The sequence below is a fragment of the Pogona vitticeps genome, chromosome 1 (assembly GCF_051106095.1).
Source record: "Pogona vitticeps strain Pit_001003342236 chromosome 1, PviZW2.1, whole genome shotgun sequence".
Taxonomy (NCBI): Eukaryota; Metazoa; Chordata; class Lepidosauria; order Squamata; family Agamidae; genus Pogona; species Pogona vitticeps.
The window spans coordinates 203838277-203857381 of record NC_135783.1 but is presented as its reverse complement, the minus strand read 5'-3'; the positions used below and the strand labels follow the sequence as shown (position 1 = coordinate 203857381).

At 41.9% G+C, this 19105-nt stretch overlaps 1 protein-coding gene across 5 annotated transcripts in view; it reads left to right on the top strand.

Annotated features, from left to right (window-relative positions):
• The window catches only part of MYO3B (myosin IIIB), a 324047-nt gene that overhangs the window by 51686 nt on the left and 253256 nt on the right, over positions 1-19105 (top strand). For all 5 annotated transcript variants that reach the window (XM_078394391.1, XM_078394389.1, XM_078394393.1 and 2 more), the window contains one exon: positions 2336-2481. In XM_078394391.1, the coding sequence (XP_078250517.1) occupies positions 2336-2481 (146 nt within the window). The remainder of the gene's footprint in view (positions 1-2335; positions 2482-19105) is intronic.

Sequence of the window (19105 nt, the reverse complement as noted above, 5' to 3'; positions counted from 1 at the left end):
ACAGTGAAGCATTTTGTGGCCTCTTACAGAGTAAAACATTGTCATGGTGTAAGCTTTCCACAGACTCCAATCCCTGAGAGCTTGTTCTGTAATGAACTAAGAGAAGACTTTTATCTGTTCCTTCTCTGTACATTTAGAACATCCTAATTGTATATAACCCTTGCTTAGGTGCACACCTCAACATAGTAAGTTTCAGTGAGTAAGAGAAGCTGAGAGCAGTGCCACTAGGAGACTAGACTCAGGGTGTGATCAGATGAGCATTTGTCCCAAAGATTGGTCCAGGATGGGGATGGCCCAGTTTGCTCCTTTTCCCAGAGAAAAACAAGATATGTCTTCCTTAGGATCCAATAAACGAAAGGGATATTTAAACCTAGACTATTGATGCTGAAATATCAACAGGATACAGTACTATTTGACTACAGTGAAATAAAAGGAAAGTGGAAACAATATGTTGAAGAACTATACAGGAGAGATACGAGGATGATTGATTCCTTAGAAGAAGACTCTTGTGATGAAGAACCTGCTATTTTAAAAGTGGAGTGAAAGCTGCTTTCAAAGTGCTTGGAAGAAATAAACCACCAGGAGTAGATGGGAAATGAAAATAACTATTTCAAGCTACAGAGACTCAGTCTGTCAAAATCTGAACAATGCTTTGTGTAGAATCCGTACAATGCAGCTGCCTGGGAAAGTTAGAGGCTTTATTTTATTTACTTAATGGTTAGCTGTTTTAATCTCTTTGGAGCAAGGATGAAAATATACTGCTGTATTCACAGTTCTGGGTGCATTGATCCATTTTTGGAGAACGCTGTTGGCATACTTCATGAGCTGCTTAAGCTATGGACGCCGCCAGCTTTACTCCAGGAGTTTCAACCCTTTTACACTCCTGCTTCCGTCCAGCTCGGTGGGTCAGAAGCACTAATTGTACAGTGTAAGTCCCCTGCCAGCCTTGCTCCACAGTCGTAATCGTTCCATGTCGTACATTTTATGCCTGCGGCTATCCTTTATAGGCATGTGTTCCATACTTTGAGACTGAAGAGGTGCAGCACGCGATAGCTTTGTGTTCATCATCGTGGAAAATCTTTAACAGCATCCAGTTACGGTAGTTCTTTGCCCTTAGAGCTCCCCTTATTGTGATTTGTCCCTTTCTAACGCCTATTCCTTCTTGGTTTTGTGCTAGTTTGTATGTTAATTCCCAAACTCTCCTCACATTTCTCCCTGCAAATCTAATATTTATTGGAATCAGAGCAGAATAAATGTCCGAACAACCATCTAGATAATGCATGTGGGTAAATGTTTTCCTGCTCTGGAATGTCTGATTTCAGTGAATTTGGGATTTCAAGGCAAGATATTTTGTACCCAGGCTGGTTCATTTGCCAGGGATTCTAGATGCGAAACCTCTTGCAGGTCTAAATATGTCATCCTGTTTTCAGTGAACGCCATATTTTGGTCCCACCACTTTCATAAGCATGTCTGAGGATGACTCAAGGGAGGATTTTCCTGTGGCTGCTCTCAGATTATGGAACTCCTTCCCTCAGTAGATGCTGTTGGCCTCTTCCTTTTTCCCTTCCAGCTCTTCCCGGGAATCAACCAGCAACCACGATGGGGAGGCCTTTTAAGAGCCAACTCATCATTTTAAAGAATATTTTAAAATATTTATAAGCAATAGTTTTAAATTTTCATTGGTATGTTTTAAATGGTGGGTTTTAAATGTCTTTGCATGCCACCTTGGATCCCTGCTAGGGGAAGGAAGGCAGAATAAAAATAAAATAAAATAACAAAGTCTCATTTTCATGGTATTTGAGGAATACCACAAAAATGGGCAAGTGGCTACCAATAACTGCAATAGTGTGTTCCGAGGGAGGTTACAAGGACTCCTCTTGGAGAATCCTGTTCTTCCTTTAGGTTCAAACAGTCTTCTTTCCATGCCAAGGTCAGCAGCAAAGGAGTGGAAAAATCAGTGCTGTTTTTAGAACAAAATGCTATTAATTGCCATAAACCTTTGGTCTAGATGGGCAGGGTAGAAATCCAATAAAATAAAATAACTAATAAATAAAATAGAGCCTATTTTGGAGGCTAACATTCTTCTGCGGTTCTTCAAGATCAGGAATTTAATTCTTAATTCTGCTACATCCTGTGAACCACATCAAAGATTCTTTGATGGACGCTTATTACTTATAACAGACAGAAAAGTGTGAATGGGGTGTGCGCACACAATAGAGCTGAAATGGAACTGGTAACAAGATCTTGCCTGTTGGTCTGATCTGCTTGGACAGTCAAGCGATTACGGATTCCGAGAAAGTTCAGGGGATATTTTCTTTCTTTCTAATCTTGACAGGTCATTGCGTGTGAACAGCAGTACGACTACTCCTATGACGCCCGCTGCGACGTGTGGTCTCTTGGGATCACTGCTATTGAACTGGGCGATGGAGACCCACCTCTGTTTGACATGCATCCGGTGAAAACACTTTTTAAGATCCCAAGGTATGGCGCTAGGTGGCTCTCTTGGCTCGCTAGACTATTGCTCACAAAGACAGCTGCATTTCGCCAGTGAAAATGCCTATTTGGTGCATCATTGCATGGTAAGTTAGCCTAATTGAGAAATATGAGCGGAGAGATGCTAGTGTTAAGAAGACTCCTGTCAGTCCTGGCTTATGCGTAGATAGATATTATTATAATAAAAGTCTTCATGTTTTAATAGTCTCCCCTTAAGATATGATCATATAGAATCATTAGAACAGATTCCGTATACATTCACAAAGCACAATGGAGAAATAACTCAATTTATCAATAAGTAAAGGTCATTAATTTAGGGTGTTTTTTTGTCTTTTTCAGGTGCTGTAGAGTAGAGAGTTTGGTTCATTATGGATTGTTGAGCAGCAAATATAATTTTGAAACTGTTTAGTATTGTAAATCACCAGTATTATTCCTTCTTTAGTGCTTATTTGCATGTAGAAAATAAGATATTCTTTATTACCATATCTGAATCCCAGTGCACATTTTATTTCACAGATGTGGATTTTTTGGTAGTTGTGTTTATTTGTGTTTTGGTAGAAGAAACTAGGATTATTTAAAAAAACCAATCCTGTGAAAAATAAATTAATTATAGTGCAGTTATTAACAGAAATGGACGGCCCTCCCTCAAGGGTCCGCCCTAGGTTGACTCTCAGTTGGAATAGGTCTGCTTCTTCCCTATTCCACTTAGTAGAAGAAGGGAGAGCCACTGGCTATCAGCGATTTAAAAGCACTGAAAATGAAAATATTTGACCTTTTGTTATCTGTACAATTGCAAAATTGTCATGGGGCTTTTTACAATTTCCCCTGATTGCTATTTGCATTTCTGATTAGTTCTATTTATATGCAGATGAGAATCTCCAACATTCTGCATCACATTATCTCTTTTACACAATCCAGACATGAGCTACCAAGGCTCCTTTGGAAAATTATTCAAACTTAAGCAGCAGTTCATCTCTCTCTTTTGCCCTTTGCACATGTATAGAGCAGGGCTGCACCAATTAAGGCCACGAGGGAGGCTCCCCATTTCGAAACTAACATCCATAAATTTTTATCAGATCTAGGCTGTAAGCCGCTTTCCTGATGGAGTGCTATAAAAGACCAGCAGGTGATGAGGGAAGCTGTGGGATGTGACACACCGGACTTTTGCCTTTCAGTCTGTGATTTATCTCTTTCTACCCAGCCACATGTATGTTTGCAGGATGAAATAATATCTTGTGGGGTGTCTAGTTATTAAACTCACTGTTTAGTCCCGTATAAATACAAGGCTTAATAGCCTGTCCTTCATTTCTGACAGCAAATCTTGGCAACTTCTCTACGAGCTCAGAGTCTAAAGGTTTGATCTCATTATGATGCTGTTTGTCAAGATCAGTAAAGAGCACACGAGTTGTCATCTTTTAATCTGAAAGTCCAGGAGATGGCTCAGTCGTGTAGACAGCGCGCCCTGTGCTGCCGCCTCCCCCCGAAAACAAACCCCTTAAATTTCCATACTGTTCTTTGGAGAGGCCTATGATGGGAATGAAGCAGCATTGAATGCAAACATGTTTTTGTTTTAAAATGTCCCTGCCTTCAAGGTTGTCTGTTCCACTGGCCGGATGCTTTGAAATGTCCAGTGTTCATTTTGTAAAGACAAGTGTGCCTTCCCTTTCTTGGCACACTCACCACACCCCCACCTCACTCGCCACTTCACACGAAGCTCAGACTGGTTCTGTAGAAAAAAAAAAAACAGACAACAGGTAGAAAAACAAAGAAATAAGAACAACACAACCCAGTACATTCATCTACTACTGCTGGAAATTGGGGAAGCAGAGGTGGACGTATGGGTGGTTGCCTAGCAACAACCAGGTGCCTTCCTTTTTCACCCACTGCCCTAATAGTTTATAGATGTCTCTGACATGTTAAGTAAAACAGAAGGTGTATGTTGAATAGAAATGGCTTCTCCTTTTGAAGTCTCTGGCTTACCCAGTGGGTGAGGGAGGAAGGGAAGAGTGCTAGGTCTCTAGAGGTAGATCCAGAGGCTGGGAGTTTGATTCCCAACAGGGCCTCCTTGAAAGGAGCTGGACTTGATGATCGCTTCCAGCTCTGCAGTTCTAAGAGGAGGAGGATGAAGACTGGCTCTTTTTCTGTAGCTGGCGGTACAAGGCCCAAATTAATTACATGGCTGGCCTCTGTGGGCAGAGAGTTTCTTCCTCAGATAGCTATTTCATGGGCCTGGTCTGGATTGGGGCCTCCGTGTTGGTGCAGAGGGCCATCCGTAGAGGGCTTCAGTTCTTTGTGGCCAACTTGGGTCATGATCTAGGTGGCCTCAGCTTGCATGGGGGGGGGGCAGGGAAGCTCCTCTAGGTGGAGCGTCATGCCAGACCTTGGCAGGCTGGCTGGGAGACTTCAGCAGGGGGAAGCTGTAGTCCAAAAAGTTACTTTTCCTAGTTGTGATTTATAGTAAAATAGAACAGAACCGGGCATGATTTTGATCTGGAAGCACAAAGCAATTGCTTGAGTTCAGAAACAGGACAAGCAACAATATGAAGTATTGATTTGCTGTAACTGACCCATTTCTGCAAAGCAATTCCCTTTCTTTTCTTATTATTTTGACTTCATTAATTCTCCATGGCCGTTTTTGCTGACTGGACGGGTCTGCCTCCTGATTGAGGAGTCATAAATGCCACGCACAAGGCTGGGATAGGGCATCCTTGTTTTCAGTAATCTGAAATGATTTCAACCCTATTACTCCATAATAGAAGCTGGCAAATCTGTGTCTATTTGCATTTTCAGCAGTTTCTGGAGGTTATGAACTTCACCACCCAGAAACAAAGGGAGGGCTAGAAATGAGTACAGTATTGGCTGGGCATGAAATGTTGCTGGCCACAGTTGCTGGTGTTGTCCAGAGAGACATAATATATAATAATAATAATCTGGGCCATCAAGCCAATTCTGACTTATGGCAACCCTATTCAGGTTGTTCTAAGTAAATACTCAGAAATGGTTTACCATTCCCTTCCTCTGTGGGGGCACGTGCCATGGGATTGTGTAGCTTGCCCAAGGCTACCCAGGCTAGCTCTTTTCCCAGATGGCAAGTGGGGGAATCGAACTCCCAACTTCTGGCTCCGCAGGCAGATCCCCAAACCACAGAGCTATCTAGCCAGCTGGAGAGACATAACATGATTGCTAACAGTAAAAAGGAGAGGTTCCTCTCATTAAGTTATAATTCCCATCAGCTAGCATGGCCAGAAAACGTGTATATTAAACATGCAGAAAGGGATTTTTTAAAAACTGGCTGACTCTATTCCCCTGTTTCCATATATTCATAAAAGCTTGGGAAGTTCATTTTGGAGGTTGCAGCTCCAAGAATCTCCCAGGCTGTGGAGTTCTCGGTGGTACTGGCTGAGGGATTCTGGAAATTGTAGTTCAGAAAAATAACATTTTAAAACTCTGAGTTCAGAGTACAGTTTTTGCAGCATCAGCTCTTCCACATGAAAAAGAAGACGGCTTCATAATCACAACCTGGTTGTGTATATTGAGTTTCTTTTCCACTTTGCAGAGCGTCCCAAGATCCAGAGCAAGACATCCTATTTCAGGCGTTCATTAAATATGAGGGAAGCGGAAGAGGCGGACAAAGGTCTAGAGGACATGGACAAGGGTAGAGCCAGCTGCCATGCATGCACACCCGCCAAAGCAAACGCACTCCCTTTTACGTTATATTAATCTAACCCTTTTACGTTACATTAATCTAAAAATGAACGTGGAACAGCTAGACCTCCCATCTCATTCACATCACCATCCCTTTTCATTTTGTAGCAGAATGCAAACAGTCCAGAGTGTGCGTGCGGGTGCGTGCATTGCTGCAAACCGATAATGCTGTGAAAAACATATGTGTTTTCCTTTTTGCTGATGTTGTCTTCAGGTGTTACAAATGTTGTTGCTGAATATGATCAGAAGGGGGTGCCCTGCCTTGCTTCCTCTGCCTATGTTTTTTTCCTCCTCTCTCTCTTTGTTTCAGAGGCGGGTCTGGCAAGGGGAGATCTCAGGTGATGTGTTGGCATTGCACAAGGGGGAAAGAATTCAAGAAAGCCTGTCTTAGAGCTTGCAACACCAGCAGGTCTCTTTAGGTGCTGAGACCATGAAGAATGCCACAAGGGATAGGATGTGGGCGACCTGGACTCTGCCCGCTAAGTGTCTTCATGGCACCAGGTTTTACAACACCTGAGCAAGGTTTGAATGGCAAGAGGTTCCAGGGTAGCGCTCCTGGCTCTGGTTTCTTCTCAAGAAGAGGGCACTAGACATCTGAGAGGGCTTTGAAATATTGCTTTTCTTTATAGATGTGCTCTGAACACATCTGAACATCTCAGGCTTTGGTTTGGAAATGGAGATCTGGGAGGGTCACAATCCTGACCTGAATACAAGGCAAACAATATGAGCTCAAACTTTCTTCTGCTTGGGTCTGGATCCTAGCCAGAAAGGATTTTGTGGCTAGTTCCCGAATAAATGCATCGGCTCTTGTCACAGAATTTTATAGGGCAGCCCAGGCACGGCTGCTTTCAGCTTGTGGCTCTTGTGTGTTTTCACATTAGGTCCATCTTTATCAGGGGGAAAAACAACAACAACCCCAGTGGTTAGAGATTTTTTTTTAAAAAAAGAGAGAGTAGCTGCACAACAGTGTTCAAATTGCTAACACTATAAGCCCTTTGTCTAGAAGCAACGTAAATCCTTCTTGCTTATGTGAATCATACCACACTGCCACTGCCATGTCATTACATGTAAAATTACAGTACGAAATGGTAGAAGGAAAGAGGTGTGGGCTTCGAGGTTTCTCTTCCATTCAGACAGTTGAAGAGTTGGTACTTTCTCGTGACAGGACTTCCCCCCTCCCAGTGACCATACCAAAAACAAGGGGCAATTGTTCCCTATGTGTGCCGTTTCTGGCAGCTGTGTTCCATGCCTTCCATTCAGCTTTTCCCAATCTAATGCCCTCCACATGTTGCTGCACTCCATATCCCATCAGCCCTGCTACATAGACAATGGTCAGGGATGATGGGAGTTGTCGTTCTGGAAGGCAAATCCAATTTTTCAAATGGTAATAAAACCAAACCTAAGATTGTGTGGTCAAGGTATAACACCAGAAATGAGATGGTTACTGATCATCGGTGATTAGAGCTGTAAATGCTGCAGAGGTGATTCAGGTAGTCTTTCCATGTTCATGAAATCAGGTTTCAAAGGAGTCCCATGTCTAAGTCCTGAGGACCAATCTTTCCACCAAGCAAGCTAATGGGCATAATCCCAGAGATGATTATATTCTTGTGACTCTAATGCTGGGACACTCTGATGCTCCTATTACTATTTGTACCATTTTTTTTCTGGCTTCAAACCTGATCATGTTTTAATTGTTTGATTTATATTATGATTCATAGTCAGGAATTATTTATCTACAATATAAACATATATTTCCTCTTTGCTCCATCATCATCATCACTCCCGCCGCCACCACCTGAACCATTAACCTTTCCCAAAAGAATATGGCTGAAGAAGTTTTTTATCTCCAAGGTGTAATTCTTTGCACAAGATAAATACTGTGTGAAGAACTTATGAACCGTATTTCACTTTTGAAACAGTTAGCTCTAATGACAAGCTGGCATGGGATAATCGTTTGCCGAATGTTTATGTGCTGAAGCATCCACCTACAGATGGATGAGGTTAAAAATATCACATCCCAAATTGCCAACTTTGCCAAAGCTGACCACCTTCCGTTCATAATTTAGACCCTTCTGCTGAAGATTTGAAAATATATTCTAGACAGATGACATGTTAACAGAATCATTTCATGGTTCAGTGTCTTCTCAGTATGATTTATCTCTGTCTGTAGGCACTGGAGGTCCCTATTTGGGAGATTTATGAGCTAGGCCCAAAAATCTATTTTGATGAAGCAGTCTGTGTGTTTATTGGAAAGTAAAATCCTAGCATTTGCTTTAAGACGATGCCTCCTGTTCCTTATCTGTTCCTGAAGTCAGACTCTTCCCTGTAACTATGGGCTTCCTTCTCTCTGATGCATATAATTAAAAGGATTGTGCACTGGTTGTCGTTTACAAGGCTCAGCACAACCAGCTTTGTAGGCCTCAGAATAGCTTCAAACAGAGACCAAATGAAATCACCTCAGTGGATGAACAAATGGAAGGAAACCTACTAGCAAACCTAGTAGAGATCAAAAATCTTTGTCGCTGAAACAGCTTTAAGTCCACTGGGATGGTGTACTGGCCTCTCTCAACCACAAATTGCCACTACTAGGAGACTGCAGTGGACTTACAGATGTTGGAACTGGTACTCTGAGCTCATGGGGCTCCATGATCTTAATATGTGAAATTTATATCCCATCTGGAACCATCTGCAGCCACCTTGCCTCATTAGCAGCTCAAATGGCTTGGGGAGAAAAGGGTCAATGCCAGTTTAGTCGACTAGCTACTTGATAAGCTGCATGGAAAGAACAGGAGTTCTCTACTGTACTCTCAAGCTGAGGAAGCGAAACAAATTTGGAGGGTGAGAGTGAGGACTTGTCTATACTGGGGTCTGGTGGAGGTGTGATTCTTGCATCCAAGTGGCATACTGAAGTTATGGATATTGTGAAGTGGCTTAATAAGAGAGCCACATGAGGGTATTGGCAAATGGAACACTCCCTCTGCTCCTTTACATTTGGGAAGTGAAATTTCTTTTTAAGACTCTGGTAGACTCTCGCTGAGGTGCTGCATCACTTAAAAGAAAGAAAAATAATAAAATATCTTTGGTGTTCCTTAAAAGACCAGTCAAGAAACTGCCTGCAGTCAAATCCACAAATTCAGCTGCAAGCAGTTTCTTGATTGGCCCTCCAGACAAACCAAATAATAATAATCATCATCATTTTTTTCTTTCTTTAGTTTATTAGAGGCTTAAAAGTAATTTTGTCAAGGAGCAGAGGAAGAGTTCCATTTGCTGATCCCCTCAAGTGGCTCTCTCATCAAGCCACTTCACAATATCCAAAATTCCAATTGGAAGGAGCCTTGAAAATTGGGAAGGGTCTGTTCACACATGCTAGAAATGGGACAAAACAGAGTAATCTACATTTTAAAAAAAAAGCAGATTGGTTAGTGATGGATAGATAGGCAATCACTCCAGCCCTGAAAAGTCCCTCTCAGTCCCTCAAACAGCGGACAGCAAGCATGCAAGATGGTAAATAAAACTCCAACAAAACTCAAGCAAGAATACCCACAAAACAGGTCCCAGGTTGAATCCAACTCAACGTCAGTTCATCTGTCTTGTCTGGTAGGGTTAGGAAAGAGATCCAAAGAGCTTCTAGGTGGAGTAGATCATATGGGACTAAATGAGTTACTTCTCTGCTTGGGCACATAGCAGCATTTTGTCCATTCACTGGAGCACAGATTTCTATAAAGAAACCTCTTTTTGGATTCAGTTTTCCTGCTACAAACCTAAAAATGCATCTTTCTCATCAGATCGTTTGCTTTTAAAAAGACATTTTTTAGCAACTGTTTATTTTACTGAACTGTTTGAAGATAACCAAAAAAGGATCCAAGCATGGGAAAAAACGTTGCTTTTGCTTTGCAAAATGAAACTCTCCTTAAATAGACACACCAAAGGATGTCACATTCCTTTTCAGTTTTGTTGCTGAGCTCTGCTTCCTAAAGCTCTCCAGAGGCAGCTGGAGTTTTATATTTTCTCTGAACAAATATCAATGCCTGTGCAAAAATCATACCTGTAGAGAAAAAAAAAAGGCAAATGCTGGCATTGCTTGTAGATTCAGGCCATTTGAAATAGGGACTAAGTGGGCTGCTGGTATTGTTCTGAAAAGCCACATGTAGCCTTTTTTCCTGTTATGTAGACCCACACATCCCCCCCCCCCCCGCTTGTTGATCCCTATATAAATTACAACTATTCAGAAGCTGTTCTATAAATAAGTGCAAGCTGCTGCAATACAGTGACTGAAATTTTATTTTGCTCTGGTGAAACTTTCCATACTGACGAGGTTAAGCCCGTGCAGTATGGGTGCAGCCAAATAGTGAACCCTCAGAGGTGGCAGGGTGGACAGCCGCTAACTGCGGCCTTCCTTAAGGTAGCCTGGTTGTGCCTCGGTTCCAGCATGAGGTTTATTTATGGTGAACTAAGAACTACTGATAAGTTGCCGTTGTATTGATAGCTCAGTAGTTTAGGTCTCTGGCTGTGGAGCCAGAAGTTGGGAATTCAACTCCCCACTGGGTCTTCTTGCAAGGGACTTAACTTAATGATCCATAGGGTCCTTTCCAGACCTGCAGGTCTAAGATCAGTTTAGGGTTAGGGTTAGGGTCAGGTTAGAATCTTGCCTCTCCTTCAGTGAGCTCAAAGTGGGAGATACATGGCTCATATATGACTGGTCCAAAGTCATATATGAGCCATATATGAGTTTTGTGGTTCAGTGCAGACTAGAACCTCCATCTCCCGAGTCCCAGTTCAACCATTATAATAAACTGATTTGAGGCCCTTTTGTGGTAACAGAAGATGGGGGACGAACGGCTTTCCCAATGGAGGTTGCCCACTAATGAGATATATGGGAAGGAAGGATGAAAGGAAAGAAAGAAGGAACGGAGCATAAAAGCAGTGATTAAAGCTGGGTGAGGCATCTACAGTAGTGGCAATCAGTTTGGGGCTTGGGGTTGATCCAAAAGTGTGTAACAAGGAGGATGTGAGATAGCGATTATATAGTTTTCCACTTATAATTGTTGAAAAACTGACCTATGTGGTCCAGATCAGTGGTCTCCCACCTCAGGCCTCCAGATACTCTTGGACTACAACTCCCAGAAGCCTTCACCACCACCTCTGCTGGCTAGTGCACCCGAGAGCTTTCCTTATTTATTTATTTATTTATTTATTTATTTATTTATTTATTTATTTATTTATTTATTTATTTATTTATTTATTTATTTATTTATTTATTGGACTTATATACCGCCCCATAGCACTACAAGCACTCTCCGGGCGGTTTACAATTTTTAAAATTATACAGGCTACACATTGCCCCCCCCAGCGAGCTGGGTACTCATTTTACCGACCTCGGAAGGATGGAAGGCTGAGTCAACCTTGAGCTGGCTACCTGGGATTTGAACCCCAGGTCGTGAGCACAGTTTTGGCTGCAGTACAGCGTTTTAACCACTGCGCCACGAGGCTTAGGAGCCCCAAGCTCAAGCATGCAGCCTAGAGTAAATGCTTCAGAGAGACGTTGGCCATTTTATAAAGAGCTCCAGGTCTGGACATGTTTCCCATCATGCAGCACTTCCTGTTTTCAAATACTTTATTTTTAAAAAAACTTGCACATGCTTGCTTTTCTTGACTTTTCAAAGGCTGTGATGACACCAGCAAAATGTTTCCAAGTTACTCTTTGTGAATTTCAATGCTTTTTTTGGGGGGGGGGGTTCAGATGATGCACGGCCATTATCAAGTCTTTCGTTTCCCCTTTGTGCTATCTCTGCATCAAATCCAGCCTGCTGGGAGGCTACTACTATATTTGTTCCCCATTTCACTGCCCGGTACAACCAACATTTTATTGTGTGTGTACTCCAAAACTGAATCATTTCCTACATATCTAGCTTTCGGTCGCGCCTCCCTCACCCGTTGTAGTTCAACTGTCTTTTTAAATTATTATTATCTTCACATAGGAATGTTGGAGCATTGGTATGCTTCTGTCAAATATGAAGCATTAGTCCCCCCCTACTGTCTTTTGACCACCAATGCAGTGTGTTGTGCGTTCTCCTCCATAGGGGTAAAGAAGCATGGAAACAGGAAGAAATGGGTGAGATCAGTATGTGGCCAGCAAGGACATTTTGTCAACACACCAATTTTTTTTAAAAAGGGGGGGAAGGGGGGGCAGATAAATGCACAAAAAGGGGAAGAGATATGCCCCATTGCAGAGGTGCAGATGAATGTACCACGTTTAATTTAATGAAAAAAAATGTGAAATGGTTAAAAAATGTATGAACCACTATGATGGGATATATGTCATGTGACCGCAATGCAAAATTCTACAGGAAGCAGAAGATGTGAAAAAACCGGGGGGGGGGGAGTTCTCTAGTGTGACCATGGCCAGTAGTCAGTAAAGCCCTCTTCCTTAGTTTATTGACTTAAATTGTCGTTACTGAAATATACAAAACTCCACCCCCCCAATGAACATAGATCCCTGTGGCTTGGGATTGTGATGTTCTTTTGTCAGTGTGTGCTGGGAATGAGTTAGCCTGAGAAACAAATTGCTCTATACAATTTAGGAAGTCACATTTTCCATTTATAAATTTCCATCATTATCAAAGATGGTTGAAAGGTTATGAATGCCTTATTAGCTAAGGCCTAGATAGATAACCTGCTCTTCTAAACAATTTACTTGGAGCAAGAGGAAAAACCTTCCAATATAAAGGCGAAATAAAACATCACAATTAATTGAGGTACTTTGTAACCTTGGAAACAATGTAAGAGCTCTGACATCAGCAACAATTATGTGTAATTTTTATCTTCAGTGTATCACCAAGGTAACCAGAGCCCGATTTTCTGCCTGGAATGTTCCAGAATTTGTGGGGAGGGGAGAGGGAACAGAGAGAGGGGAAAGAGAGAGAGAGAGAGAGAGAGAGAGAGAGAGTACATGAATCATATTGTGAAAGAGGCTGCTAAAACATCATTCTTCTAGTCTGCCCCACTGCTGGATTACTTAGAATGACTTGGCAGATGAAGTGTATAAACCGATTCCCCTGAAAAGCACTGTGAAGTGAAATGACAGTTCCGTATGTGACGTTTGGTTCATAGAAGATCATTCAAATAGAGATGAGCAAGCATGTGTAGACTAAAAAGAAGCACAGTTTTGACATTCATGTACACAATCCAAAAATAACAGGTCCGTAAAATATATTTATCGGGCCACTAAAATATTGTACATGGGTGAGTTTTTGATTCCCTATCATTCTTCCTCATCCTGAACGTTGCAAAGCTTAAGGATGGCAGGGGGAAATAGAAAAGTTCAGAAATCCTGGCTATATGTTGAGTTCCCAAGTTCTGAAGTTAACTAAAGATTCAATATGGAAGCTCCAGAGTTGGTGTGTGATCATTTCACTTATACAAGGATCACTTCTAGAAGGTTCTGAAGGAGTCAACAAACGTTGTGTCACTTTAAAGATGGACAGATTTATAATGCCACTAGCTGAATATGTTCATCTTTAAGGTTCCACAAGGGTTACCTACCTTTTCTGGAAATATTCAAAAGATAGTGTGATGAAGATGTGCATTTTTAATGCTTGTGGGATGTCTTGTGCTCACCCAGCAGAGTAAATAAATGAAACCTACAGCTAGCTACCATTGCCAAAATGGAATACGTTTGAGGTGGAAAACTGCACATGTGGCCATAGTATTACTTCCTTCCTAGGGCTCATTTCTGACAGGAGATAAGACTAGGTGGTTCCAGAGTGAAGGGCCAAAGCAAGACCAGTGTGACCATTAACCAGAGTGAGGCAGCTGCCTCAGGCGGCAGATATGAATGGGGTGGAAAGCAGCAAGGATATGTCAGGGCTTTGTGTGGCGGGCAGGCTGCCCTATACTGTATACTCCAGACTGCCCTGCCACCCTCAGGTGTGAGGAAAGATATCGTTCCTTGACCAGTGAGTGTCATATTGTGAATATTGATCCTGACTATTAAGTCTGTGGGAGGCTCTATTAGGAGATTTCTTTTTTCCATGGAGCAATGAACCAGACGAAAGCTGAGCTTACAACAAACAATTCCTAACTTTATTTAGAAAAGATATTGGATAGAAAAGTCTGTCCTAACTAGACAGAAGACCATGTCGCAAGGCATGAGGACATGGCTGGGAGGAGGGAAGGAAGAGCCTGTCCTAAAGAAAGAGATCTTAACAGCTTGAGGTTAAGCAAGGATTCAGGTAGGAGACAGGAAGGGATGAATATTTAGCTCTTTAGGGGGTGATGGGACAGTGAGAAACAGCCAGTGAAAGGTCAGATAAACCTACTCTTACTTCCAGAACGCCCCTGCGGCCCATTTGTGGGAAGGGCTGGAAAAGAGGTGATGCTCTAGAATAGTGCTTCCTAACTTTGGGTTCCCAGATGTCCTTGGACTACAACACCCAGAAATCCTGGCCAGCACAGGAAGTAGTAAAGGCATCTGGGAATTGTAGTGCAAGAATGTCCGGAGACCCAAGATTGGGAAACACTGCTCTCTAGAAGATACTTACGTCATATCAAAGTGAGATTATTCTGTATTCAGAATATGGAGGCACCCTCTTTTCCTTCAGCCCAGGCTGTGACTCCTTATGCTATCAGACAAAAGGCATAATGTACCTCGCTTCTCTTTTCCTTCTTAAAATGTTGTTTTTGTTGTTGTAGTAAAAAAAATGACACAAGGGCTGAAATCTTGTTGTTTAGTGTAGTACAGTAAATTGTAACTGGAGCAGGTCCATTGAATCAGTAGGGATTAGAGATGAGTACAAACCCCTGGTTTGGCATTTCATGTTGGTTTGTTTTGCAGCCAAACAGGTGTTCAGTGCTTCAAAGCCCCACCTCTTACAGCAGGTGCCCATTCAGAGGCAGCGCCCAGAGGAGGCAGGGCAGAGAAACCAGGCCGCTGCCTCTGAGTGGGCGCCCACCAGAGGAGGCAAGGCTTTGAAGTGCCTAACACCTGTGAAGCCACGAAACGAACCGGCACGAACCACTGAACTGGCAGTTCATGCCCATCTCTAGTGGGGATTTGTTGAGTCCATTCTTTCGTTAAGTTCCATTGATTCAGTGGCCCTGTGTTGTGACTTATAGGCTGTGACTATGCGGGCAACCTGGACTGGAGCAATTCGGTTTTACTGTGGCTTGATTCATAGCCTGTTTTATATTTCTCTTTGGATCAGATGATCCCATGGACACTATGGATGGTTTCCAGGGTCCATGCTGGCCCCTCAGTCTCAGGCCCCTCAGTCTGTGCCACAGTCCTCCCTCCTTTGATCCCACCCTCTGCCTTATTGTTGTTATTATTAAACAACAAGATTCCAGCCAAGGAGTGATAGGTTGCAAATTATAGATAGAAAATATTGGATAGTTGGGACATGCTTCATTGCCAAATATAACACGTGAGGTGGAATGGTTACAGAATGACCGCTACTGTGACATCTTTGCAGTAGAGGCTGGTCCATTGGGGCAAACCACCTCAAGCCCCTCCTTCTGACCCATGCCTGGATGCCTCCTTACCAGACACAGAGAGTTGCAACCCTGCCTGGGTTCCTTTCCTGCGATGTGCCCATGTGAATGCCTTCCTGGGCGTGTCTGTTAGTCAGCACCCAGCACTAGCAACCCCTCATCCTAGCTACTCCTCCTTGTGCTGTGTCTTCCGACTCACCATCCAGAATGGGCACACTGCTGCTTCCTACGGCATTACATCAGCCAATTGTCTTTTTCTAATGCATGTGTGTCACATGTGCCGTCTGATACATGACAGCCTCACTAAAAGTAGCATGCATGAAGCTTTGTCCCTGTAGGCAGCTCATCACCTTTGGAGAAGCCTGTGCACCTAATTTTGTGACGGTAGTGGAATATTTTAATATTCTGACTGCAACATTATGCTGTCTGAGCGACTAGCTCTGTAGTCTAGTCAAGCACAGAAACATGCCTGATCCATTTATCTTTCTCTGCTGTTTGGCTTCCTTTTATTTTTGTATGCACGCCAATACTCACAAAGGGATAAAACGAGCAATACATTAATTTGCAATAAAGACATGGATCGATGACAAATGAGAAATCATCTACGTCACTTCCTTGCTCCCTTTTCATTTCAGTGACCTCTGAACTCCATAAAAAACTGGATGGCTTGTGGGACACCCTAAATTTAAATACGGTAAATATTTTTTTATGAAGGCTGACCGTCAGAAAGGTGGAAGGACTTTATCTGCCTACAAATCAAGGAGAATCAGCTTTTCCTTCCATACCACCTCTACTTCCACCTCCAGTTTGTGCACAGCTAGAAAGTGACACCCAAAGCGGTATAGAGAATGACAGAAATAAATGATACCCTTTCTGTTTTTGCAAGAAGACTAATAAAAGCTTGCAACCTGCCAAACTCCCCTGAATTCCAGGATTGCAGGGGAGAATGTCAAAGTCAATTCAGATACTGTATTTCCAAACAAAGTTTAAACCCAATGCTGGGCACATTTGTATTATGTTTTTTGGGGGAAAGCTTATTATAGTGAAATAATGTGCATGTTTATTCAGAAGTAACCATCACAGTGTTCAATGAAGCTTACTCCCTGTTCAGTGTGAATAGGAATGCAGTCTTCCAGGGTATCTTGCATACTTTATTATGCAATTTTTAAAACAGCTGTTTCATTGTGTTCAGTGTGCTCCTTAGCAAGCATGTATAAGAACTGCACCTCCAGTTTTCTGCTAAAGTTTTAGCTATTTCATCTAAACATTGTTTTGATATTCCTAGTAATACGAAGTCCTGAGTACAATAGCTATCTTATTTATATAAAATGTCAAAGGACATATAGACTGAACCAAGGTGTTACTTTAAATATCCAAGTCTGACAATTAAAAAAACCCCACAATGCTTAGTTTTTCATACAACTGCCAGCTTCTGTTTCTTTTTCTTTCTTTCTTTTTTTTAAAAAAGGAAGTCATGCAGTGATTTATAAACTGCTTCTTGAAAACACAGACTGTTTTCTGCATAATTTTGCAACTGAATAATCTGTTGGAATAGTTTTCCTGCTCCTCAGGATGGCACCTGCCAAGGACTGCTCAGTACTGGAGCCTTGCCAAAAATTCTTGATTAAACATTTGTTTTTCAAAATCTGTTATTTTTGTCCTCTCCTTTCTCAACTATTTCTGTTGGAAAGATTTTCTTCCAGTCATTTGTCAAAAAACTTTGATGGCATTAAAGTATTTAACATTTCCAGAGGAGTTTTAATAATCTAAGATGATGATGATGATGATGATGATGATGATGATGATGATGATGATGATGATGATGATGATGATGATGAAAACAGCTCTGGGAATGGGGTTGTGTGTGAGGATAAAAGACCTATGTTAGAAGAGGAAGAGAAACACAAGTTTATGACTGTCAAATAATGATTACCATTTATTTAGGAAAAGGAAGATTCAGACAAAATTCATTAAAAAAAATCAGCACATGAACTACATGGATAATTAGTCCCTCTTACAATTACATATATGTAACCAGACACACATTTGAGATTTAAATACCTTCAAATCTGTATTTAAAAGATTGGTGGTCATCATGCATAACCACTCATCCTGAAATATGGTTATCTATGTCTATTTGTATAGATAATATATACTTATATACACTAAGAAAATATTTGAATGCCAACTCTGTTTGTGAATACTCCCCTGCTAATTCTATTGACTTCCAGTGAAAACCAATTTGTTCGCAAAAGTCTACATCTATTTCTTGCATGCAGGGACCTGGAACTCTTAAAAGGGAGGATCTGGATTCCTGCCAAGCTCAAAAGATGTAAAATTAATTTTATAATTTCTTCCTTGCATACAGCCACAGTTATATTGACCTTTGCTTGGCTAATATAACATATACAATACAAAAATATAAAAAGACATTCCTAAAGGGAAGCATCTCTGCCGTCTGTGCTTAGCCTAGGACAATCTAAAATCCTGGCCTGAATCAAGGAATTGATCAGCCACACAAGCCCTATAATGACTTCTAGTTTGAAAAGGCTGCTGAATCTATGTACAATTCTTTCCGTACACAGGTCGGTCTTATATGGGGACAGCTGCACTTCTTCTGTGCTCTGAAGGGTTAGGTAGTACGTCAGTCATTCTGGGTGCAGGAAAAACCTCAAGGAGCCCTGTATAAGGACATTTGTGTCATTAGTGAGGGTGTGTGACTCATGGACCATGATGGGGGGGGCACCTCACCCAAATATTTCAAATGGAGTGCCCTCTTCCCTCATCAGAAGTCCCTATTGGGAAGTAACCAATGTATGGTGAATGATTGGTGTTAATAATGTAATTGTCATTGTCAGTACCACCACTTTCAGCATTTAATTTCCACTAACACTCATGTGTAAAGTAAGACTCCCTTATCCGCAGGATCAGTATCCACTGATTCATTTATCCTCGGTCTGAAAATATTAGAAACAGTAAAAGAAAAAAATCCAGAAAAAAAACTATTTTCAGATGTATTACCAGAACTGGCTACTAGAGGGAGCCAGAGACACTGCTATGAATACTTGTTAGTGGTCTCTGGTACCCTCTCGTGGCCAGTTCTGGTAATGCATTGAAAAAAAATGTTTTCCCTTTTATCATGCTAATAGTGTTTGCTATTATCTGTGGGTTTCAGTATCTGTGAGGGCTTGGAATCAATCCCCAGAAAATATGGGGGTCCTACTGTACTCTCTATATACAGTGGTGCCTCACTTAACGGGTGCCCCGTTTAACGACGAATCCGCATAGCGACGATTTTTTTGCGATCGCTTAGATAGGAAAAAATCACTTTGTGATGATCGGTACCCTGTTTCGCATACCGATCATCGCATAGCGATGATTTTCCAACAGCTGATCGGCGGTTCCAAAATGGCCGCCG